The 26,780-nt window shown below is 41.7% G+C and overlaps 1 protein-coding gene and 1 pseudogene across 4 annotated transcripts in view; one reads left to right on the top strand and one right to left on the bottom strand.

The window, feature by feature from the left end:
• Positions 1–26,780, top strand: part of DIP2B (disco interacting protein 2 homolog B) — a 227,767-nt gene that overhangs the window by 97,446 nt on the left and 103,541 nt on the right. For all 4 annotated transcript variants that reach the window (XM_058742806.1, XM_058742804.1, XM_058742805.1 and 1 more), the window contains exon 2: positions 11,916–11,987. In XM_058742806.1, coding sequence (XP_058598789.1) covers positions 11,916–11,987 — 72 coding nt within the window. The remainder of the gene's footprint in view (positions 1–11,915; positions 11,988–26,780) is intronic.
• On the bottom strand, positions 22,280–24,162 carry LOC131483706 (large ribosomal subunit protein P1-like; annotated as a pseudogene).

Raw genomic sequence — 26,780 nt, 5'->3', positions numbered from 1 at the left:
AGATACTAAAGTCTGACCATACTTCCAGTCTTTAATGCATCTTTTTTAAAACATTTATTTATTTGAGAGAGAGAGAAAGGGAGAGAGAGTGCATGCGGGGGAGGGGCAGAGAGAAAGGGAAAGAATCCCAAGCAGGCTCAGGGCTGTCGGTGCGGAGCCGCATGCAGGGCTCGAACTCACGAACCGTGAGGAGACCATGACCTGAGCTGAAATCAAGAGTCGGACATTTAACCAACTGAGCCTCCTAGGCACCCCCAGTCTTTCATACATCTTGACAAACACAGAAACTGATGATATTTGTTCAATACAACAGGATAAGAAGTCTGTTTGCCTACTTGAGGTGACTGCCCCAGGTTTCCAGCTCCTGTAAGCTCTGCCTGGCTGGCCCAGGGGCTGAGGATAAACATCTCCACGCCCGTAAAGCGCTCACAGATGGAGGACACATACCACATTCACAGCATAGGTTCAGAAGCCCTGGAGCTAACCCATGAGGGAACCCAGGCCCCAGCTCTGGATCTTATTCCTTCTAATCTTTGCAGGAATTTTAGTCTTTATCAGATACCTTGTTCCTTTGCTCTATTTGATCACCTTCCTCCCCTGCTTAAAAGCCTTTGATGGCTTTCTCTCTCATTTGTAGTAAAATCCCAAATTCTTGGAATGGTATTGAGGGCCCTGCAGGATCTGGGCTCCCGCTGTCTCCAGAACCTTGTATCACCCTACTTGCTGCACTGCCCTGGCTTTCAGCTGTGCTCCTGCCCAGACCCACCCCATTCATCGTCTGGGTGGTGGTGGGGGGGGGGGGGGAGGGGTGGATATGCTTAGCATACCAGTGCAGGTCCACAGCCCTCCTGCCCCCAGCTCCTGTTTCATTTTCAAAATATTTAGACATAACTGGTTTTTTTAGGTCTCAGCTTAAATGTCACTTCCCCAGCTGCCCAGGCTAGGTCGGGTCCGGGATTGGAACCTGCAGTGGCATTGAGCAGTGTGCCTGCCACAGCCTCTTAATCGGGGGTCTCTCAGCCCCCCTGGACAACTTCTTTGTAGCCCTTATCCCACTTGTCACTAATTATATGATTGGTTTTGGATGTCTCTCTGTGCTCGAAGAGACTATGAACTTCATCACCATGGCTAAATTTGGGGACCATGTCTGTTCTCTTCTGTCTCCTACCCCTGAAGTAGTGCTTTGCAGGTAGGAAGCCGTTAGTATTTGTTGGTCGAGTCAAAGACTCACTCTCCTTGACTTTGTAGCCTCTTGTAGACTTCCCCATATCTCATTCACTTTATAACAAAACATGCTGAAAGAAAAAAATCTATTACTCTCACTTCACCTCTTATCCATTCTTCAGTACTATCCAATATTCTGTCTTCTTTCACTGTTCTGTTAAAGCTGTTCTTGTCTGGACCACTGTTGATCTAGTCGTCAAATGCAGCAGGTATTTTTCTATCCTTATTTTACATCTGTGACAGTACATTATTTTCTCCTTCTCTCTTTCCGTCTCCCTCCTCTCTGTCTCCATTCCCTCCTGGTCTCCCTGCTGTGCCCCAGTATCACCTCGTTTTCCTCTGCTCATTCTTCAAATGTTAGTTTTCTCCCAGATTCCTTTTCTGGCTGCCTTCTCCTCTCACACTGCATTCCTTCTGATGATATCATTCACACTCAGGCCTTCACTTACCACCTCCTACGCTGATGCTGAAAATCTATATATCTATCCTGGAGCTCATCTATCATATGGCTACTGGATATCTTTCTTCGGTTTTGACTTGCCACACATGCCAGGCAAGTGGCATTCATCACACATTAGCAGCCTTAGATTTAATGCTCACTAGATCCTCCTTCCTACACATGAGGAAAGCGAGGCCCGGAGAAGTATAGTGGCTTGCCCAGGACCCAGAGAGCTGGTTTGGAGAGAACATATCTCCTGACGCCTGGAATCTGAGATCCTAAATCTGTGCCAAACGCATACAGATAATCTGTTTTCTGCCTCACTGGGAAAGCCCTTTCCGCTGACCCCACACGAGCTGCTTATTTTGTGATCTGCGTACCAGCAGCGGTTCCGTACTTCTGTTTTTCCCTGTGTACCTTTGGTTTCCAGTATGAATCGGCTACCAACAAAATTCTTCATCTTTTTTTTAAATTTTCGCTTTATTTCTGCATTTGCAAGATGACATACTTAGGTTTTGAGCGGGTGTTATTTTTTTCTATACCATTGATAAGGAATGCTTGGCGCATGACCTATTTACTTCAGTTTCAGTGATTGGTGTCGATGTTATTGCTTATGCCGTTTTTAAAAATGATGCTGGTGGAGACCGGTAGTAAGGTAGAGCAACTGAATATACCTAGCTGTTCTCAAAAGAAACAGTTATCTGGTTTTTCTGAGGAAAAATAAAGATAAAAGGAAGGTAAAGAAATGATAAAGAAAATCACTCCCCCTCACTTTTTCTAGGATTTTTTTCCTAGGCATTTGCAGTTTTAGCCCTAAATCATCACAGCACCCATAGTTAGATGCTTATAATCCTGTTTTGTGCACAGTGGCACTATTTTATTTACACAAATTTACATATATTCGTTTAAACTAATCTCTACTCACTTCTGGTTTAGATATTTGTACTTCCTCTTTGATGTCAGCTTTCCTTCTTTTAGACTGTTAGCCCAAAGTAACTCATTTTGTTGGCTCTTGTTGCTAAAGATCTCGTACCCTGATGTGTCTTTAGAGGGACACTTAATTCACTCTCTCCTCTGTTGTTGTTGTTGTTGTTGCTGCTGCTGTTGTTGTTAAAGAGAACCTACTAAACCAGAATTTTCTAGATAACCCTTTTAAGGATAAAGCTATTGTTGGGACTTAAGGGTGGGGCTAGGGCTGGAGTGGTGTCAGCTAAAACTAGTTGAATGTGTGCTTATGTGCCAGGGACTTTTGCGTTTATTCTCATTTAAGACTCATCATAAGCACTAAAGCTAGGAGTTATTCCAGTTTTACCTATTATGAAACTGAGGCCGACTTGTTCAGTAACTTGTCATGGAGCCAGGAAATCGGAAGACTCAGGGTCCAAACCCAGACCCGCCTCATGCTAGAACCCACGCTTTTTCTACCTGCCGAACCATCTCAGGGATTCCTCCTGCTCTGTTTAGACATTCAGGGCATTTGTATAGCAAATTTCTTATTTGCAGACATAGTTTTTCTAATGGACAAATGAACATACCTTTTGCATTAGGTGGACTAATCGAGGCAGCTGCCTGCTGATGTAGTCAGGCTTAGAGTTCAGTTTCTCAGTGTGTTTCAAGGGCTTTACTCTGTTGCTTTTTATTTGTTTGAACTTGCTTGATGCCGTAGGTGAAATACCATCTGTAAGAAGTCATGTATATTTGACCTAGAAAACAGAACTGTGCAGCCAAAACAATTCTATGATTTGCGTTTTGGAAGAAAGCAATCTGGGCTTATTCTCAAGTTCTTGACATGGAAAATGTCTAGTTATTGTCCTAAATGAGGTGAGAGGACGTCTACTGAGAATGGAAATTTGAATGTCCTGAAGTTAATTTCCTTGAAAATCTTTTGTAAGATTAGCAAGTTTGAGTTAAAAGAAGATAAAACTATAGCTTTTGTAGGCTGCCAATGGAAGACTTTTAGAACCACTGATTTTTTTTTTCCAAAAAAATTAGATTAAAATAAAAATTCTCATCTTCTTTCAACAGATTGAAGTATTTTAACAGATTTCTTTCTGGCTAAACTGGGTATATTGTAGCTTTCACCCTTCTCTCAACATAAGATTAATTCTACATACGTGTAGAAAGAAACTACAAGGAGTTTTTAAAAAATAATTCAAGGTTTTTAATTCTTTAGAATCCTGTTGGCCACTTTGAATTCAGATATAGCCAGAAAACTGGGGAAAGACAAAGGCCAAAAAACCCCATGGCTGGTTTAAGGGGTGAGGCCATTGTTCTGTGTGGCCATGAACCTCTCCCACTCCTCCTGCCGCTGAAGTGGTTAGGACTCTGTGTACATAAAAACAGTGCTTTTTGGGGAAAAAATGTATATTTGTTGTGAGCCTTTATATATTACCTCTGGAAGCGGGGGGGGGGCATATTTGGAGGATGGGTGACAGGTATATGTAATTCACTGAATAGAATTGTTTTAAGGCGAACATGATAAAAATTAATAAAAATTGTTCTTTGTCTTGTAGCCAGCGTCTCCTGGATAGCATCCAAACCCTCTGCCTTTTAAAATTTTGCTAAGATCTGCCTCCATCACATTCTCAGCTATATTTCTGGCTCTTTTCTATGTGTCTGCTTCCGTTCCTTATGTATAAATGGCTATAGCCCCGTCCTAGTCCCCATCTCCAGCCATAGCCAATATGTACCACCTTCCTGGCCTAAGATTTACATGTAGAGGATAGAATAGGTTATTAGCTATAGCTGTAGATTAGAAGGTGATGACTCTCGAAGTTTTTCTTCTTAGTTTCTCATTTCTTTCCCTCCTAATTACTCCTAAACAACAAAAAAAGGCCACATTTTCTGTTAGCTGAATACTTAGTAATGATGTATAATGACTTTTTGCTGATTGTTTTTTAACTGCAGTTGGACAGGGTTTCCACAGTTGGCTGTCTCATTTAAAAGATAATTAAAAGACACAATTCATGCAGGGTTCTGCTTGGGGGGTGGGAGATGGGGGATGGGGGTGGATTTTTAATGCCTTCTGGAAAGTCATCTATATTTTGGAGTGAGTCAGAAAAATTGTTTATCTCATGTTATTTATTCATTTTATGAACAATAGATTAGTTTTATACTTTTATTGCATCTGATTTGGGGGCCACCTACGAGTAAACAATGGACAAAGAACAATAAGAAAAGGCCAGAGACCCAGATGCTTGTCTAGCTCTGTATCTTTAAGCCAGACATTTACCTTTTCACCTCTGTTTCTTGTTCTGTAGTAATGATGTCTTTTCTGTTTATTGAAGGGGAGTTTTAGGCAACTCAGACGAATTGCTATCAGAATATTATGAAAAGTTAGAATGCTGGTTGTATTATATAGTGGCATTTAGTTAAGAAGGAAGTAAATTGATGCCCCGTGAGATAAATGTCAGCCCATTTCAACCAGGTATCTGAAGAGTCGCTGTTGAGGCCCGGACGGTGGAATCCCCCGAGGCAGCAGGGCCCGGAGGAGCCACTGTAGGCCCAATGTCTGTTCTCAGAGATTGCGTTCACAGCTTTTCTGTCCTTCTGTTGCCCCAGGTATGGTACTGTCTTCCGCAGCTGTGGGTTTGAGAACAGTCCTGACAGTCCTCCTTCAGGACCCAGCCTAAGAGACTGTGAAGTCTTCCCAGTCTTTCCGAGACTAAAGTTGGAGCTTCTCTCTGAAAAATGATGATAGGGTGGTATTTAAGAGGAGGGGCCCTGGAGGCAGGACTGCCTGGGTTCAGATCCTGATTACAGCGCCTACTGGGTATGACTGTGACAAGTAGCTGAAACTTTTTGTGGCTCAGTAACCTCACCTATTATATGGGACTGATAAAAATATCACTTTATAAGGGATGTTGCGAGGCTCTCGGGACAGAGACTGTTACATAGTAGGCCCTCGATGAGTATTGTTGTTATTTACTTATTCTTAGAGTGTTATTATTACTCCTTATCACCACTCTTTTCTGTTCCCATAGAATCTTTTACATGATCTTTAGCGTAGCGCTTGCCACTTTTATTGTAATTATTTGTTTAAATTGGGAACTTTTTTTTAAAGTTCATATATTTTTGAGAGACAGAGAGCAACAGAAAGAGAGGGAGAGAGAGAATCCCAAGCAGGCTCCACGCTGTCAGTGCAGAGCCAGACATGGGGCTCAGTCTCACAAACTGTGTGATCATGGCCTGAGGCAAACGAACTCAAGAATCGGAGGCTCAACTGCCTGAGCCACCCAGGCGTCCCATTAGACCGGAACTTCTTAAAGACATAGATACTCTTTTTTTCCTCTTTGTTTGACACTCTGGATATCATCCATTCGGTGCTCAAAAAAGTTTTTGTGACCTCCCAAAGTCCCCCAAGCCACTGCCACCTCTGACTGAATCGGTATGAGTTTAAGGCAGGGCTGTGGTGGCACCTACCCTTTTATTTCCGTTGGAGCAGAAAGAGTTTATGGCTGAAATTGTAACCCTTGCTCTCCATCCATCAAGATTCTACATACATACCATTTGGTGACCCTCCAGAAGTTCCCAAACCCCGTGTTTGTTTTGCTCAGGGTGCATACAAGGTCATCTCTGAAAATTACCGAGCATTGTTCTGCTTCTCTCTGGCAGGTTAAATCGTGCAGGAACCATCAAACAGGGCCATATCCATAGAGAGCAGTCAGCCGCAGGGCAAACCACTAGGTGGCTGCATCATTAGGAGTTTATGTCATATTTCTGATATTAGAATGAAAGGCCACACCCCACCCAGAATGTCACCTGCTCTGTTAAAGCTTTCCTTTCCCTACCCGGGCAGAGATCATGATGCTTCCTCTGGGTTCCATACTGTGTCTGGTGTGCATCTCTCCCACAGCACTCAATTATGGACTCTTAGCATTGTTGCTTGCCTTCCTCTTCTCTCTTTGCAACATAGCTGCTGGCCCCGATCCCCACCTGGCCAGTAGTAGGCTTCAGTAGGCTTTCGGTAAAAGTTTGTTATATAGCCCAGACCCCATACCAGGTAGTCTGAATCACCATAAAAACTGCAAGACAGAGATTACTGTTAACCATTTTACACACATGGACACTGAGATTTATCAGGGGGGCAAGTAAAACCCATCTAGAGCCAAAAAGCCAGGACATGGTAAGGCCGTGCTCCAGATGTAGTTCTGTCTGACACAAACTCTGAAGTGCTAACCACAGCAGCAAACCACCTCACCGGTGCAAATATACATTCAAACGGCTTGACCCGTTTGTAGGACTCCTCCTCCTCCTCTCACTGATGACCTTCAAGAGGCTTGTGTGGCTAGTGGCTCTCACACACCTCTTGCCAGCCCCCTCCTCACTCTGCTTAAAGATGATTTCTGGGCTGCCTGTGCCAAGCTGCTTTCGTTGATCCCAGCTAGGCGAGGAGAGAAATTGGGAATGTATTTCCCTTAGTTTCTGCCTCACATATGTATCTTTCCATTTGTCTGGTGTCAGCTATTCAGTATCGTAGCCGTGACTGTGCCAGAGCAACTGGGCAGTCCTGAGTCATGTGGGTCCCTGCATCTTCTTACAGGCTGCGTGCCTCCACGCCTGCCGGGGGGGGGGGGGGGGGTCTGTGAATCCCTGCGAGTGGCTGCTCTTCTGTGTGCGTTTGTGGGTGGAGAAATAACATTACCCTGGTGGCAAAGGAAAGCTAATCCTCTCTTTATTTGTTTAGCTCTCAAAAAACTTGAACGACAGGTTTAACTTAGATCTGTGCCGTTTTAATGCAAATTTTATACAGGTATAGTTACGCACTCCTTTTTGTTTTATATGCCAGATGGCAGAAAATCTGTCCTGAGTAAGAATGCCTATGGTGTGACTGAGTGTCTTCGAGCTCCCGAGGTTCCTGCTCTCCCCTGAGGTTCTGTTACCACCAAGACAACATTCTTCCTCTCTTCTCCTGTCCCCTCCTCACATTAAGTCAGCAGAACCGCCCAGCACGCTCTAGACGTGATTCTTCAGTGCAGTGATTTCCAGACCTGCTTGATTTTTTAAAGACTCATCGGAAGGCACTGGTTAGAATTGCAAGTATCTGTGTCTTAATCGAGACTTAGTGAGTCGGAATCTTCATGGGAGGCGCCCAGGAATTTGTATTTTTACAAGTCCTTCAGGTGATTCTCAAAAACTGGGTGTTTGGAAAATGTTGCTTTGGCGCAGCAAACACTGGTTAACTCCTGGTGGTGAGAATGGCAGGCTGAAGGTGGGCAATGACAGAAATGTAGACTAACAGACTCAGTTATGTGTGCTAACTGAATTCCTTCAGTCGGGTCTTGCCCTCCCCTGGCTAAGGGATCCATCAGTATCTGGTGGAGTTCCTTCAGATTTTCGTGCCCAGTGATTTTATGTACTTTTTTTTTTTTTTAGTGCCCAGTGATTTTATGTATTCCTCTCTTCAGGCAGGCCGAGTGCTGCTTTTCTGGTCACCTTTGAAGTCTAGCTGCCAAGTTTCAAAAAACTTGGTTCACTAGATTTCTCTCCCTGGGCCTTTCAGCTCCTGCTAATGTAAAGACTGCTGTTTCTCGCATTTCCAGTTTTCCACCCAAGTACACACGTCTCTTTGATTTGTTATTCTCTCACTGCCTCCACCTTACTAATTCATTCAGTCATTCATTCAGCAAGTGTCTGTTGTGCCAGGCTGTGGGCGGGCTACAGAGATGAACACGACACAATCCCTGCCCTCAAGTGCACAGTCTAGTAGGAACACGGATGTGTAAACAATTAAAATGCCAGCGATGTGCTAAGTGCTATCAGTGCAGAGTTGAAGGGGCACCAGGAAGAAGTGACTTAGAAGTTGCAGCAGGTGTCACAGAGGAGGTGGCTTTTGAGCAGGTTCTTGTGGTCCTAGAAAAGGGGGAGGGCATTTGAAAGGCTCATCACCACAGTCCTCACATTCTCATCGCGGTTCATCTTCTGGGTCTCCTTCATGTCTTTGCTCATTTCTGGATCTAATGGAGCTGTTTGTCATGACTGAATTAGACTCCCATTGATTGACTTTTTTCAAAACTCAAGATGGTTAGTCGTTGATGAATGTCCAAGATCCCAAGTCTACCAGTCCTTCCCACAATCAGTTACTGACAGTGAATGATTGAGACTCTAAACCCTGAAGAAAGCTTATAAAGGCCTTTTACTTTATCAGATGTGTTCTGAGCCAGCAGAAGTGGTCTTTGTGCCCTTCAGGGAGTGGGATGTGTATGTACAGTGGAGGTAGGGAAGCTTGTGAGGGGGAAATGGGGCAGGAGAATGCTCCATTGTTTCTTTTGCAATGAAAGACTTGATTTCCTCTTTTTCCTTGGTAGGCTCCCACATCTCTGTTAGTTGTGTGTATTGTTGGGGATTACCTAAACCCTTCGCTTTGCTAATTGACAAGGTTTGGTTTTTATTTCCAAAAAATGCACTATGGGTTTCCCTTATTTCCCTAGAAGACCAGAGATGAAGGGCCATTGTGATTAAACTTGTATAGTCTAATAAGTATTTGTGATTGTACTTTTGAATATTTATTGTTTCTTGAAATAGTGGATGTTCATTATAGAAAAGTAAGAAAATACAGATAAGCAAAAAGGACAAGAAGCTAAAACCAGTCATAACTTTGCAAGCCGTGGCTAACCACTGTTAATATTTTGGTGCATAAAACTCCAGACTTTCTTTATGTATACATTTGTATGTGTAAAAATATCATTATTCAAAAGATTGAATATACTGTGTTAACTGTTTACTATCTTGCTTTTTCCCTGTTATATATATGTATGTATACACACACACACACACACACACACACACACACACACACTGTGACCATCTTATTGTGTTTACAAATACGTATTTATAGAACCATTCGTTCTTAATGAAAAAAATATTTTTGAGATTATGCAGATCATTCGGTCTTGTTTTTTTTAAATCACACTTTGTTAAAGTATGTAAAACCAGTGAAACCCCTCATATTCCCGTTCCCCAAAGGATAAACATTTATTTAATGTATGTATAGCCTTCCAGACTATTTTCTGTATATATGCAAATATACCTATTGCTATTTTTTTTACAAAATTAGATCCTATTATACTCACTGTTCTGCAACTTGCGTTTTTACCCTTTCTGTATTTTAGATATCTTCCTGTGCCAGTGCATTTGGAATACCGGCCTAGTATTATGTAGACCAGGGTTTCTTATCCTTAACACTATTGACATTTTGGACTGGCTAATTCTTCATTGTGGGACTGTCCTGTGCGTTGCAGGACACTTGGCAGCATCTCTGGCCTCTATCCCTTAAATGCCAGTAGCATCCCTTCCCTCTGGTTGTGACAAAAATATCTCTAGACATTGTCAGTTCTCCCCTGGGGAACAAAATCATTCCCAGTTGAAAGCCACTGGTATAGATGGTCTATGATGTAAGCATCCAGATTCATTCCAGTGTTTTCTTTATAAAGAATGAGTCAGGCAATATTCTTATTTGATTTTTGTCACCTGTGTGCATATTGTCATCGTATAAATTCTAAAAAGGCAGGTGGTGAATAAAAATTTTGATAGAAATTGCCACATTACTCCGAAAAGATGGTAATAGTTTATTTTTCAGCTATATCCTGATCGTTCCAAAACTGTCTCCTCTTTCCTGAGTTCTAGATCCACATATCCAGTTGCTGGTTGGACATGTCCTTTTGTGTGTTTCATGGGCCTCTCCTAAGCTCAACTCTGGTTTTCTTTAGCCCGCCAAACTTGCATTTCTTGCTGTATTTCTCTGTCATGGAATAGCACTACCATCTGCCAGAAACCTTCTCAGCCATATCCATCCAGTCCAGGCTTTCTCCCTAATATCTCTCTTAATTTATTCACTTCTTTTCATCCCTTATACCACTGTCTTTAAGCTACTCCTAACTTGCCCAGATCACTGTAGGTAGTAGCATAAGGGTAACAGGTAGTCTCTCTGGCTTCTGCCCTTGATCTCACTCTCCTCAGGAAGAGTGAACCAACTTGCCGCACCGTGTAGCCTGTGTCACGCCCCTGCTTACGCCCCTCAGTGAGCCCTGCTACCTCCCCACCATCGACTCCATCAGTCCTGTGCTGAGGTGAAAGGCAAATGACATTCACCACTCGTGGTTTCGAATCTGTGTCCATCAATGTTGTAAATGTTAATGTGCAACTTACTTTTTATGCTAAATTTTCACTTGAAACTTTTTTTTTAATTAAAAAATTCTTTTTAAAATTTTTTTTTTTTTTTTTTTAGAGAGAGTGCACAGGTTCATGGGTGGGGGAGAGGGAGAGAGAGAATCCCAAGCAGGTTCCACACAGAGCCCAGAGCAGGTCTCACGACCAACCGTGAGATCATGACCTGAGCCAAAATCAAAAGTCAGACGCTTAACCGACTGAGCCACCCAGGCGCCCCTGAAAGTTCTTTTTTAGAAAACAATGCTCTACCGTGTCACCTCACTACATATATTTATTCCCCCAGCTTTGAATTACTCATTCTCCCTTGATTAACTTTTGTTCTCCTGTGTTTCCTGTTCCTTTTAACCCTGCTCTCTACCCATTCATCTGCTATTCTTTCTTTAATACCGAGCATATTTCTTGGCACTTGAACCACACATTTTTTCCTCTATTAATCAGTTTATCCTTACTGCATTTGTTGCATGTGTAATTTTTGTGTGCTTCAAGTATACTTTTTAATTCAACCTTGTGAAAAGGACATAACATGTACATAAATAATACAAACCAGTGAATCAAGGGGAGGGGATATGAGAATTCCAGCCCTGGTTCAAGCATGGCTACTAAGATGCAGAGAGGCCTTTTCAGGGATCCCACCCCAGTGTCTGAACCTTGACTCCTCCCCTGAACTAGACTCTTGATTTTGCGTGGCTCCATAGAGTACCTCCCATGCCAGTGGCATTCATGTGGTCAGACTGAAACTTGGGAGAGATCATTTGTCTGCCAGCCTTGCAGCATTCCATTTTGGTCTATCTTAAATACCAAGGAAACGAGGGGTGCCTAGGAACTCGGGAATCTCTGACATGGTATGCAGCATATTGCTATGCTGGCTTGGTGTGGAGACAAGCCCTACAATTTTCCACAAGGAGTCGGCTCCAAGACTGTGGGAAATCACACATAGCAAAATCCTTGGCAAAGAACTATCCATTTTTTTTTCCTACTCTCTATGTGGTAATTCTATAACACTCTGTAATTAATTTTATTTTTACAGTGAACAACCGCAGAGTAAGAATAATGCATAACCTATTTCTGTTTCTTGCTATTTTAGGGGACATCACACAGAAGGGATACGAAAAGAAAAGGTCAAAACTCCTGTCTCCCTACATCCCACAGACACAAGGTAGGCAATGAGAAGTGGTTTAAATCTCTTCAGTATTTTTACACCAAAGAATGCTATCTTACAGGAGATCTGTCTTTTGTTGGTTCCTGTTTTTTCCCTCCCTTCCTTACCAGGGGAGAGAGAAAAAAAAAAAAAAAAAAAAACGGAAGGAAAGAAAAGGAGGAAATGAATCTTAATTGAGCATCTGCTGTGTGCGAGGCACTTTTAAAATACCTAAGTCATCAAATCACTTACACAGAGCTTGGGTGATAGTGTGTATGTGCACAGCTGACATGATTCAATGATAGAAAATTCCAGGTCATGGAAAAGCTGCGTCTTATTTATGCCGGAGCACAAACTGTGGTGGAGAGGAGCAAGGGCAGCAAAGATAAGAAGGATGAACAGACAGATTGAATACTGCAGGGCAACTCAAGGATTAGTACCTGAGGATTTGGGGGTAAGAACCCTAATGAACTTGTCTATTAATTCACTTATTCCTTCTGCAAAGACACTGGTGGGTTCTTTCTATGTCAAACAGTCCTGAGTCATTGTGTGCTTAATTCCAAAGGGCTTGCTGTAACCTTTGCCTGTAGGCAAGGCTGTCTGTCTCTAAGTCATCATATTTTTTTTCAACTTACTCAGATTTGAGGATTTCCTTTGATAGCCTGTTTCTACTTTAATCACTTTTACCATGAGGAATTTTTTCTTTATTTCTAATTCCTCCCCTGTAGTCAAAGTCCTATTTCCTCAAGCCTGTTCTTTGTGGAGCTAATTGCTTTTATTTCTGGGTTGTAAATACCTTGTGGACTTTGTATTCCCCATAGTTCTAATAGTAAGCCTTGCACAGGGTATATGGTCTGTAAGTACTGAATGAATAATAGAACAAGAAAATGAATAATGGTGATGTTCCGATATATTTCACTCTTGTTTTATTTCCTGTATTATTCTTGGAAATTTCCCCCTGCAAAAACTAGTATGTCAGTGCAGTGACAGCAATATCTTAATGAACAGACAGATGTCAAAAGGAATTGAGAGAGAAGAGGTAGAAGTGGGTCCAGTGACAACTAATGAGAAGCCAGCTTTTGCTGAGCAGGGCATGACAGAGGCTGCTTAAATGTGGATCTGGCCCATGCCCCTGTAGGGCCAGAGATTTACGTTAGTCACTTTGTGAAAAAGCAGTCGGATCCTGAGAAGGTAAGTCAATAAGAAATAGGATCAATATAAAAAAGGACTATGATCTGTCTGTTATCTGTAGTCAGGCTACATAGAAACCAGATTATGTTCAAAAACCAGTTTATCGGTTTATTATGAGAAACCACTGAGACATACTCAAGCCTGTGTGGTCAGCACATTCTTGCACCTTGGGTAGGCCTACATGGGGAACCAGATCACAAATAAAAGGTGGTTCAGTGAGTACGAATCAGACATTTAATTGCGGTAGGCCAAGAGAATGGAACATAGCTGTTTCACAGTAGGAAGGGTCTTGCAGATGATCTCGTGCGGAAAATAGAAGCCATTTGATGATGGCTCCTTCGACTTTCTGCTCTCAGACTTCAGACTTGCCACATCTGTGCCCATCATGTTTACCTCCTTCCTTCTGGTTAGAAAGGTAATCTGTTCCTCTTATCTAAGGCCAGGACTTCCGCCTGTGCCTTGGATCCCCTCCCTCTTCCTTTCTCAGAGACCTTATATTATCATCCCCTGACACCAAGGACAAGGCAGTGGGAGTGGGCTGCCCCTGGTATGGGCAATAAGGTGTGCAGTATCTGTAAAAACTTAGAAAGCAGTAGTAAAGCCAACAAAAAGTTGGTCTACTTTTTATTATCACCCTGTCCAGCAGTTCTAAAATCTGTAAGTATAAGATACTCCTGCTGCCCCGCCCCCTTGGTGTGCCCTAGTCATGGCCTCCAGTTCCCGGCTCGCTTGTAAACTCGCTCTCTCCCTCTCAACCAGATTCTTCCCTCAGCAGTCCATCATGCTTGCTACTGTTCTGCTAAAAAAAAAAAAATCCTCCCTTGTCAGCCTCTTCCATTTACTCCCTCTCTGCTTCCCCTTTGTGATCAAACTGCTCCGAGCTGTCTGTACTTACTGTCTCAATTTTCTCAACTCTTCAGTTCTCAACCTGTTCCAGTCCCTGCTAGAACTAGTTTAAGTGACATCACAGAGGAAGTTACCACTCTACCTCTCGAAACACTCCTTTTGAATCTTCTCTTCATTTTCTTACTCTCCTCTTGCTGGTGCTCCTAGTCATCCTTGACGGCTCGTCCTCCTCTGTTAAATGTTGGGATTTTCAAGGGAAGGGCCCAAGCCTTCTTGATGTCTCACTCGATGTCAGTGGCTCATAGACTGCAGCCTGCATCACAGTCGCTGGAGGGCTTGTCAATACACAGATTGGAGGACCCCACTCTCAGGGTTTCTGATTCAGTAAGTCCAAGATGGGGCCCGCAAATTTGCGTTTCTGTTGAATTCCCAGGTGGTGTTGAGGTTGCTGGTCCGGATACCACACTTTGAGAACCAGCCCTCTATCTCCCTCGAGTATTTCAGCCATACCTGTGGCTTTAATTACCATTTAAATACAAGTAACTCCAAAATATGTATCTTAAACTCATATCTCTCCTAAGCTTCTGACCCATAGATCCAACTACATACCTAACGTCTCCATTTATATAGCTTAAAGGAGCCTCCATTTCAACATATTCGTCAAATCGATGACGTACGCACACCATCCTGACCACCACAACCAACCCTTTCATACGTGTACACACACACACACACACACACACACACACACACACACAGCAAAAAATAAAAACAAGAATCCAACCACAGTGACATCCAACCTGCTCTTACGCTTCTCTTCTTGTTTTCTTCTTCTGAGTAAATCAGACTTACATCTGAAAACCCAACAAGTTAGAGACTTAGAAATCCTCCTCAGCATCTCCTTAATTCCTCATCTCTTGTCTGTCACCAAGTTCTATCAGTTTTCTGTTTCTTCATTTTTGGCAAGTTTAATTTTTTTCTAGGAAATCATCTATTTTGTTTATATTTTCAAATTTACTAAGTTGTCCACAATGTTCTCTCTATTTTTAAAGCCTCTGTTTGTTTACATTATTTACTTGGATCTCTTTTTTCTTTTGATGAGTCTTCCCAGGGGTGCCCGGGTGGCTCAGTCAGTTAAGCGTCTGACTTGGGCTCAGGTCACAATCTCGCAGTTCTTGAGTTCGAGCCCTGTGTCGGGCTCTGTGCTGACAGCTCAGAGCCTAGAGCCCGCTTCAGATTTTGTGTCTCCCTCTCTCTCTGCCCTTCTCCTGTTCATGCTCTGTCTCTGTCTCTCTCTCTCTCAAAAATAAATAAACGTTAAAAAATATTTAAAAAAAAGTTTGTCTTGCAAAGAATAAGCTTTTGGTTTTGTTGAAACTTTTTAAGTACGTCTTTATTTTCTGGTTTATTATTTTTGGCTTCCTCTTTTTTTTTTTTTTTTTTTTTTTTTTTTTCCCCGGTGCTAAAAGGTGGTTTTATTAAAGCATGGGGACAGAACCCGTAGGCAGAAAGAGCTGTCTATTATTTTAGGCTTCCATATGTATTTCCTTCCTTGTACTTTTCGTTTACTCTTTTGTACTCTTTCTGCAGTTCCTGAGTTGGATGCGTTAGATTTTTCTGCCTTGTTTCCTAAGTTAAGTGTTTCATAATTTCACTGTGGTCAGAAAACATGCTTATACAAAATCAAATCTTCGTTATTTGTTACGACCTGGCTAGTATTTAGTAAATCTCTGTAACTCTTCTAGTTGTGTTTTATTTGTTAAATGGATGGTTCTAGCCCATTAATTCAAAGAATTAATTGCATTTTTCAGATCTTTTCTATTCTTAATAACTTTCTGACAGTTTGATCTATCATTTCTAATAGAACTATATTGAAACATCTGTACCATGACTGTGTGTTTGTCAATTTTCCTTGTAGTTCTGTCAAGTTTTGCTTTATATGTTTTAAAGCAACAGTACTAAGAACAAGACAAGGATGTCCACTCTCACCACTTTTATTCAACATATTACTGGATGTCCCAGCCACAGCAATTAGGCAACATAAAGAAATAAAAGGAATCCAGATTGGTAAGGAAGAAATAAAACTCTCACTACCTACAGATGGCAGGATACTCTCTATAGAAACCCTGAAGACTCCACCAAAAAATTACTAGGACTGATACATGAGTTCAGTAAACTCACAAGATACAAGATCAATGTGTAGAAATCTGTTGCATTTCTATACGCTAATAATGAAGCGACAGAAAGTGAAATTAAGAAAACAGTCCTAGGGGCGCCTGGGTGGTGCAGTCGGTTAAGTGTCCGACTTCAGCCAGGTCACGATCTCGTGGTCTGTGAGTTCGAGCCCCGCATCAGGCTCTGGGCTGATGGCTCGGAGCCTGGAGCCTGTTTCCGACTCTGTGTCTCCCTCTCTCTCTGCCCCTCCCCCGTTCATGCTCTGTCTCTCTCTGTCCCAAAAATTAAAAAAAAAAAAAAAAAAAAAAAAAAGAAAACAGTCCTATTTACAATTGTACCAAAACCAATAAAATATCTAGGAGTAAACTTAACCAAAGAGATAAAAGACCTGTACTCTGAAAACTGTAAAACACTGAGGAAATAAATTCAGGATGACACAAAGAAATGAAAAGAGCATGGAATCATGCTCATGGGTTGGAAGAATTAATATATTTATTTTATTTTATTTTATTTTTTAATTTTTTTTAACGTTTATTCATTTTTGAGACAGAGAGAGACAGAGCATGAACGGGGGAGGGTCAGAGAGAAGGAGACACAGAATCCGAAACAGGCTCCAGGCTCTGAGCTGTCAGCACAGAGCCCGACGCGGGGCTCGAACTCACGGACTGTGAAATCATGACCTGCTAGGTGCCCCTATTTTTTTTTTATTTTTATATATTTTTTAATTTGTTTAACTTTATTTATTTTGAGAGAGGGAAAGAGAATTCAAGCGGGGGAGGGGCAGAGAGAGAGGGAGAGAGAGGGGGAGAGAGGGAATCCTGAGCAGGCTCCGTGCCATCAGTGCAGAGCCCAGCGCAGGGCTCAAAACCACAAAACCATGAGATCAGGACCTGAGCTGAAATCAAGAGTCAGACCCTCAACTCACTGAGCCACCCAAGTGCTCCAGAATTAATATTTTTAAAATATTTTTTAAATGGCTTAAAAAGCAATCCCTATCAAAAATGCTAACAGCAGTTTTCACACAACTAGAACAAACAGTCCTAAAATTTGTATGGAACCATAAAAAACTTCGACTAGCCAAAACAATCTTGAGAAAGAAAAAACTGTAGGGGTATCACAATTCAGATTTCATGTTATATTATGAAGCAGTAGTAATTAAAACAGTATGGTACTGGCATAAAAATAGATACATAGATCAGTGGAATAGAACAAAAAACCCAGAAATAAACCCACAATTATATGGGCAATTAATCTTCAATGAATGATAACTGAATATACAATGGGAAAAGATAGTCTCTTCAACAAATGGTGTTGAGAAAACTGGACAGCAACATGCAAAAGAATGAAATTGGACTGCCTTATACAAAAATAAACTCAATATGGATTAAAGGCCTAAATTTGAGACCTGAAACCATAAAAATCATTGAAGAGAGCACAGGCAGTAATCTCTCTGACGTCAGCTATAGCAACATTTTTCTAGATATGTCTTTTGCAGCAAGGGAAATAAAAGCAAAAATAAACTATTAAGACTACATCAAAATAAAAAGTTTCTTCATGGTGAAGGAAATAATCAACAAAACTAAAAGGTAACATACTGAATGGGAGAAGATACTTGAAAATTACATATCCGATAAAGGGTTAGTCTTCAAAATGTATAAAGAACTGATACAAGTCAATATTCAAAAACCAAATAATCCAATTAAAAATGGGGAGAAGAGGGGTGCTTGGGTGGCTCAGTTGGTTAAGTGTCTGACTTTGGCTCAGGTCATGATCTTGCGGTTCATGAGTTCGAGCTCTGCATCAGGCTCAGAGCCTGGAGCTGCTTCAGATTCTATGTCTCCCCACTCAGACTCTGTCTCTCTCTCTCAAAAATAAATAATAAAACATTTTTAAAAATTTTTAAAGAAATGGGCAGAAGATACGAACAGACATTTTTCCGAAGAAGACATCCACACTTGATCTTAGCCAAAAGGCGGAGAAGCAATCCAAAGAAGACATCCAGATGGCCAACAGACACATGAAAAATGCTCAATATCACTGATGATTAGGGAAGTGCAAATCAAAACTACAATGAGATATCACCTCACACTTATTAGAATGGCTAAAATCAAAACCACAAGAAACAACAAGTGTTGACGAGGATGTAGACATAAAGGAACCCTCTTGCACTCTTGGTGGGAATGCAGATTGGTGCAGCCATTGCGGAAAACAGGATGGAAAATAAAAAATAGAACTACCCTATGATCTAGCAACAACACTTCTGGGTATTTACCCCAAAAATACAAAAACACTAATTCAAAGGGATATATGCACCCCTATGTTTATAGCAGCATTTTTTACAATAGCCAAATTGTGGAAGCAGTCCAAGTGTCCATTGGTAGATGTACAGATAAGGAAAATGTGATACACGCATGCGCACGCGCGCGCACACACACAGAGGAATATTATTCAGTCATAAAAAAGAATGAAACCTTGCCATTTGCAACAACATGGATGGAGCTAGAGAGTATAATGCTAAGTGAAATAAGTCAGTCAGAGAAAGACAAATACCGTATGATTTCACTCGTATGTAGAATTTAAGAGACAAATGAGCAAAGAAAAAAAGACACACAGAAACCAAGAAACAGACTCTTACCTATAGAGAACAAACTGATGGTTTCCAAAGGGGAGGTAGGTGGAGGAATTGGGGAAATAAGGGATGGGAATTAAACAGTACACTCATCGTGATGAAAAAAATAAAATGATTAAAATATAAATAAGTTTATAAAGTTAACAAAAAAGCTATGTTACTAGGTACACATGAAGTAAGAATTACTATGTCTTCTTTGTGAATTGTTCCTTTTATTATGAGTTAACTGTCATTGTCCCTGTAGTGTTTTTTATCCTAAGGTTTTTTAAACAGTCTAAGCTGTCTAGAGTTATTAGACATCTTAAGTCTCCTCCCAGACAACACAAGTACTTTAAAAATGCTTCACTACCAACTACGGTTACTCTTGATCTTATGTTTTAGTACCACCTTGTTTACAGACCCCCTCAATTATCAGTTACTGTCTTATGTAGCTAACAGTACTTTATTCTTTGCCTGCTGTTTCTTCATACATCTCACTCCTTCCTCTCATTTTAATCTCCTTCTTCCTACAGTCCGTCCGGTAGTAGTTACATACTTTAGGGAGGGTTTCTTAGTGGGAAATTCTCTGCATTTGTGCTTATCACTTGGCCCACCTGTGATCTTGAATCTATTCATATCTGTCCCAAAATAGGATTGTATGTAGGACTGGATAATCTGTATCATATAGGTTCTGTAGCAAAAGAAGAGATTACCCCTTGGAGTATTTACCGCAGATATCTTTGTAGATTTTGCAGAAAGCTTTAGTTTGATTTCTTTTAACAGCATTGAAATGCATGTGTTAAACTTACTAAATTATATTAATGTCTCTTATAGAATTAAATGAAATAAAATTTATTTTAATATTTTCTCTAAGAATTTCCTAAATCTTCCTTTTGGAAGGATAACATCTTCTGAACTCTTTCTGTTACCTTGTGAGATCTCATTAATTTAATGGCAAGAAGCTTCATTGTGAAGGTAGCTACTTGAGTGTAGTGTATAAAAGTGGTATTCTTCACTAATCTCTTTTGTTTATCTAAAAATTTAGCGAATGATTTTCTGTGTGGAATTTATTTGGAGTTGAAATTATCTTGGATTCCCTTATTTATGTATATTTTAGATTCTTTATTCAAATGTTAAATAAATCTTTGAAATAAGATTTAAAAAATTCGACAACATAGCAGGAGAATGGAAAAATGTGCAAGAGAACACAAGGTTGAGGAAAATACTTACAAATTAAATAGAGGAGGGGCGGGGCCGCCTGGGTGGCTCAGTTGGTTGAGCGTCTGACTTCGGCTCAGATCATGATCTCACAGTCTGAGTTCAAGCCCCGTGTCGGGCTCTGTGCTGACAGCTCGGAGCCTGGCGCCTGCTTTGGATTCTGTGTCTCCCTCTCTCTCTGCCCCTCCCATGCTCATGCTCTGTCGTCTCTCTCTCTCTCTCTCTCTCGAAAATAAATGTTTTAAAAAACATTAAAAAATATAAATAAACAAACAAACAAATAAATAAATAGTGGAGGGGCACATGGGTGGCTCAGTCAATTGAGTGTCTGACTTCAGCTCAGGTCATTGTCTTGCGGTCCATGAGTTTGAGCCCCACATTGGGCTTGCTGCCATCAGCCTGTTAGTGCAGAGCCTGCTTGGAATCCTCTGTCTCCCTCTCCCTGCCTCTCCCCCACTTGCACTCTCTCAAAAATAAATAATTGTTTTAAAAAGAAAAGAAAAGAAATTAAATAGTGGAAATTTGAGTAAGGACAATATGGGTTAATAATAAGCATGGTATAGTTCAGTGGTATCATAGGGGTCAGGTTCTAAAGTCACTATATGACAAAAATCTGATGTGTCACGTTACTTAAATCTCCCAACATTGGAACCGATTGTGGTTTCTGTAGTTAAACAAAAACCAGATTTTTATCTGATAAATGAAGAGCCATGGTATCTGAAAAATAGGTATCTTGATAAAGGTTCAGATCGTACTCAGAGACTCAAGAATCTCTCACATTGAAAGTCATGGGAGAAATGAAGCTTTGGCAGGTTCACACTCTACTCATTCTGAGCCATAGCCTCTCTGCAATGAATGGCCCATAGATAGCACATCTTTTAGTATGGAAACTACTGGGCCTGGATATAGAGCTTCTCCCACACCTCAGTTAGCAGATGTCCAGGGAGAAAGGGCCAGAAATTAACTCTTTTGGCATGGTCCAAAGAATTGACATTTGAAACCACAGGTGCTCTAACTCCTCTGTAAATTAGTCACTCTTGGCCACTCTTAGAATTGTAGGAAAATGGAAGATTTTATGTAGGGAGAAGCAATTTTCCTGGACTGATCCTGGGTCTCTTCTTTAAGTCAAAATACTTTGGATATAAGTAACTGATACTTCAGCCAGCTTTCATAGAAAAGAGTTTAATGATACAGAGACAGAACCTTAGGACAGCATGTATTTACGAAGCACATCTAGGGTTCCAGGTACTATGGAGACACCAGGAGACCGCATCGGACAAGGCTGATGAGTCTGCTTGGGACCTCCCCTGTCCTGGCTTACTCCCTCCCTCTACTCGGTTTGTTCAACTAGGATTTCCACAGAGAAGCCTCCTGGACCAGCCCTATCAAAAACAGTTCCCACTTCCTTTATCTGAGCTGCATTTTTAAAAAGTTCTCTCTGACTGTCCCATTGACTATGGTTTATTCATGTGTCTTACTCTCCTGCTAGACTCTTAAAGTCTTTAAAATCAGGAAAATTCTTTTTTCATTATTACTTTTATTCTTCATGTCCTCAGTTTCTAGTATTAGGGCCTGACATATAGTATATGTTCTAGAAATGTTTGTGGAACTGAACAGAAGGAACTGAACAGAATTTCCAGTATCTCTTTTAGTAAACATCTGTGAAGATGAAAGTTGTCAAGGAATGAAAGAAATGGTTTACTGTACTGATGAGAGTGATGATCCTGTCAGCTTGTCTCCGCCCTCAGTAAATCTTTTAATTTAGACCTGCTCCAGCTCCAGGAGACTGTGCAGAGTATTTTGGTTTTCATGTGAGATTTGGCATTTCTCTTTAATTAATTTTTATTTTTAAATGAAATTAATGAATCTATTTTAAATAGTCAAATAGGACTACAAGGTTTCTAACAACAAAAATGGGCAGTGTCTTCTTCCCTAGATTCTTTCAACTCGTTTAACTCTTTCTTCTGATATTTACCTCTGTGTTTCTAAGTAACATTTTTATCACTATTTCTTGACTTTTTTTTTCAATTTGAGGCATTATTTATTTCCTACTATAAAAGATCAGAATCTTCCTCTCTTACATATTAGTCTCTCAACTACATAGACACCACACACTCCCTTTTCCCCTTTACCCCTTCCTTCACATCTCCCATCTCAAACTCATTCTGAGCAGTATGCGTAATATATTACTGTTGTTGTTAAATTGGCATTCAGTGCTTACATTTTTTTTTTAAGGAGTTCAGTTTTTTACTGAACAGGTTACAGAAGAGGTTTAGTCAAAAAGACCAAAACTGATGTCATCATCAGACTCCTTTGATTCTTCTTTCTTTGCTTCCGCTTTCTACTCCTCAGCTGGGAGGAGGAGCTCAGCTCCCTCAGGAGGGAGCGGGACCTCCTGCTGGTGCAGGTCCACCAGCCCCTACGTTGCAGGTGAGGCTCTCCATGTTGACATTGGCCAGGGCCTTTGCAAACAAACCCAGCCCGAAAGGTTCGGCATTTACGCCGGCTGCTTTTAATGAAGGCATTGATCTTCTCTGTGACAGTCACCTCATCATCGTGTAGGATGAGGGCCAAGCAGATGCAGGCAGGGTCCAAGACGGAGGCAATGGCGCGGGTGAGTGCTGAGTGGATAGTCGCCCGATGAAGTGAGGGCCTCACCCCAGCCTGGCCTTAGCTTCCTCGGAAGACCAAGCACCTTAGCAGCAGCTGAGGAAATTCAGTGCTCAGATTATTATCATCCCATAAATATTCACAGCTAAGCCATTTGCTTTACTAGGATTATGGGCTCTTTTTTTTTTCTTTTTCTTAGAATTATCCATTGGTTTTATTATTACTTTTGCAGAGACAGCTCTCGGTGCTGTCTCTCTTCCTGCACGGATCTGAACTGTTATCTTGTTCTGCTGCAGGTCTTCATCATCGTTCTGGTGGCGTTTTGGGAAGTAGTAGGAATAGATAGAAGTGTTCAGTCTGTCATCTTTAATCAGAGTTCTTTTTTTATTTCTATTTTTTTTTTATTCTAGAGAGAGCATATGCAAGCAGGGGAGGGGGGCAGAGGGAGGGAGGGAGAGAATCCTAAGCCCGCTCCACGCTCCGCGGAGCCTGATACGGGGCTCTGTCCCATGACCCTGGGATCATGACCGGAGCCAAAATCAGGAGTCAGACGCCAGACACCCGACCAACTGAGTCCCCCAGATGCCCCTCAGGATTCTTTATCCTAACATTTTTATGTAAGCATTATTCAAAATTTGTACAAAGGTAATTTCTATCAAACTAAAAGATCTCTCAAAGACCTTACTACTTCGTTTTCAGTGTTCACCAGCAAGCTGATCATACGGTCTCCAAAACAGTCTGATTCACGTGTTCAAACTGGGAGGCCTCCCTCCTTCGGGTGGGTCTGCCCTCTCCACTCTTTAAAATTGCCCTTGAGGGGCGCCTGGGTGGCGCAGTCGGTTAAGCGTCCGACTTCAGCCAGGTCACGATCTCACGGTCCGTGAGTTCGAGCCCCGCGTCAGGCTCTGGGCTGATGGCTCAGAGCCTGGAGCCTGTTTCCGATTCTGTGTCTCCCTCTCTCTCTGTCCCTCCCCCGTTCATGCTCTGTCTCTCTCTGTCCCAAAAATAAATAAAAACGTGGGAAAAAAAAAAAAAAATTGCCCTTGAAGCTCAGTAGTGGCATCTTCTTTGGGGCCCGCGTTTCTTGCTTTAGGGCATCACTACAGCTTCTATTTTTGATGCCGTTGATGTAAACAGTCCATTCTGTCTTCCTGTATTTCAGATTGTTTGCGACCTTTGTATATGTGTTTTCCTTCTTCATCCTTAGCATTTGTCCCACTGTCTTTCACTTCATTTAATTGTGTTTGTCTCTTGGCTTTAGAATAGAATCTCACCTTTTCCATGTCCCCTCCTGGTCTAGGTTTGCACATCATTTTTTCCCCGGTCCCTCACCTACTGCCCTTTTGGGGATAAGACCTATCAGTTTATGAATTCGGTTATGTGTTGACTTTCTCTAGCTTGTCCTGGTAAGACGTGACCCAGAGGTTTTTCCCAAACTTGGATTTCTTTTGTGATCACTGCTTATTTTGCTAGAGGATATTTGCTCACCAGTTCTCCTGTCTGTATACCTTGCTGAGTTTGCCCGCGGCTCCACGCCGCTCGCATCACCGATCGCCTTCTCTGTTCAGCCCTGCCTTTGAGATTGTGTATATGAGCGACTTAAAATGAAGCCAAAGAAAACCTGGTATTGTGCTGTTGCTCTGAAGCCTCTGATAACCCCTCTTGAGGATAGTCTGTGACCCTATTTTTCTCTCTTTAAGTTTCTTAATGACCTTGCATAAGCATGAAAATTGTGAAAGGCACTTTTTTTTTTTTTGCATAACATTTGTATAGCTTAGAGATACACAAATAAGCAGGCTTCTCAGATTAACATTTAACCACGTGCTTTAAAAAAATTGGTATCTTTCCATTTTTTGTCTGTTTTTCCCAGCCATTCGCTATCACTGGTGGAGCTGAAGAGACATATAAGATCTTAATTATTTATTTCAGCCAAAATTTGGGGTACCTACACTATGAGACCCAGAGCCAATTACTGCAGGAGATACAAAATGAATTAAGACCAGACTGTGACCTCGAGTTATTTATGCTGTAGTAGGAGAGATAAGACAGGTATACAAATGAGGCTTATAAAAGATACAGTAAAATTAGCATTGTAAGGGAGTTCTAAACAACGTACTATGAAAATTCAAAAGGACGTGAACTTAAAACCACCTATTGAGGGGCGCCTGGGTGGCTTGGCCGGTTAAGCTTCTGACTTTGGCTCAGGTCATGATCTCACAGTCCATGAGTTCGAGCCCCACGTCGGACTCTGTGCTGACCGCTCAGAGCCTGGAGCCTGTTTCAGATTCTGTGTCTCTCTCTCTCTCTGCCCCTCCCCTGTTCATGCTCTGTCTCTCTCTGTCTCAAAAATAAATAAACGTTAGGGGCGCCTGGGTGGCGCAGTCGGTTAAGCGTCCGACTTCAGCCAGGTCACGATCTCGCGGTCCGTGAGTTCGAGCCCCGCGTCAGGCTCTGGGCTGATGGCTCGGAGCCTGGAGCCTGTTTCCGATTCTGTGTCTCCCTCTCTCTCTGCCCCTCCCCCGTTCATGCTCTGTCTCTCTCTGTCCCAAAAATAAATAAAAAAACGTTGAAAAAAAAAATTAAAAATAAATAAATAAATAAATAAACGTTAAAAAAAAAATAAAAAAAAAAAACCCCACCTATTGAAATCAGGAAGGGCATTTTGGAATGCTACAGAACATTTCCAACTATATAAATATTAAGTAGGCAGCATGCTTCTTTGTGTGTGTGGGTGTGGAGGGGCACGGGTGGGATCTATCTTACCTGTGCCATTTTGATTTAAAAGTTCCTTCCTGAATGAGGGTCACATCCTAATGGAAATAACTTGGAATTTTTTATTCCAGTCCCAGTGCTGCTGTTTCATTTGCTAGGTTTGATAGTATTAGAGTCTGGAGTGGACACACATTGCAGTCATATGTGTTCCCCCGTCCCTTATCGGAAGGAAGTCCACTGTCTTCGTCTGGGGGCTTCTCTGAATTGTTCAAGGACCCCGCGGGAGGTAGTTAGCACAGAAGGAGAGGTAGTCAGGACCACTTCCACCCTCCAAAGGGAAGAGCCCATACATAGTCTGCTGCTGCTTTTCAGCACCTCATGGGGTTCTTTTAAACACTGGTCCTCACCTTGTGACCAGTGATACCCACTGCTAAGCATGCTTCGGTGGAGGAGCTTGTCTCTGCTCAGCTTAGCCAAGAACCCCCAGCTGACCTCTCAGGACAGAGCTCTTGGTATTGTGCTCTTTCAGCTCCGTGCTCAACCGTTTTCTTCGTGCCAGGTGGCCCAGGAAGCTCTGGGGCAGAATCTTTTCAGACACCTGCCACTTTACAGACCCAGAACCCCTAACCCCCCTTTCTCCAAGAATCCACCCCTAGGAATCAAGCAGGTGACCCCTTTTCCAGACTCCAGATGCAAACACTCATTCTTTCCTCCCTTTCCCCATGCAGTGAGGTTTATCACTCATCCTTGTAAGGCAGGCTGAGGGTACTTTTGCTCTAAGGGAAGATTTCCCAAGTGATTCAAGGTGATTATTGGCATTCTCTCAGTATAGAAAAATGAATTTAATCAGTGATGGGTGTTCTGCTTCCTTAATGGTGTCTATCAGATAATGTTATTGTGAAGCTAAAATGAGATGGTGTTATGAAAGTTCAAAGAGCTGTAGAAACGTTATTATCATTGTTATGCTATCATTTCCTGTTTAAATCCTTTCAAAGAGTGACCTGACGCAGCTTTTCTTCCAGCCTTGTTTTGTATTGCTCCATCTCTTTCACTGTGCCTACCAGTCTTTCTTACTCTTGTCATGGTTTTTCTCCCTCACTGGACTTCTGCAGATACCATGCTTTTGTAGAAAGTGTCTTTTTCTTCTCTCTGCGTACCGAAAGCCTACATCAGTGTCTCCTCTTAACAGACCTTCCCTGAAACTGTAATACAAACCAAATTGCCCATGCTTTGGGGTTAGAAAGCCCAAAGGTTTTTTTTCCTTCTCAGTACATACCACAGTGTAAAAGATATACATGAATTGGTGATCACTTATTTAATTTCTTCTCTGAACACCAGCACCAAGAGTGAACATGCTCTGTTTACTCTAAAAAGTAGCATTATTATGTTATTTGGTTCTCAGAGCACATCGTGCTCTACTATGTTACTCTTACAGGTGAGAATATCTGTTA

The sequence above is a fragment of the Neofelis nebulosa genome, chromosome 8 (genome assembly GCF_028018385.1).
Source record: "Neofelis nebulosa isolate mNeoNeb1 chromosome 8, mNeoNeb1.pri, whole genome shotgun sequence".
NCBI lineage: Eukaryota > Metazoa > Chordata > Mammalia > Carnivora > Felidae > Neofelis > Neofelis nebulosa.
The sequence above is the reverse complement of the archived record's forward strand: the minus strand, read 5'-3'. Positions and strand labels throughout refer to the sequence as shown.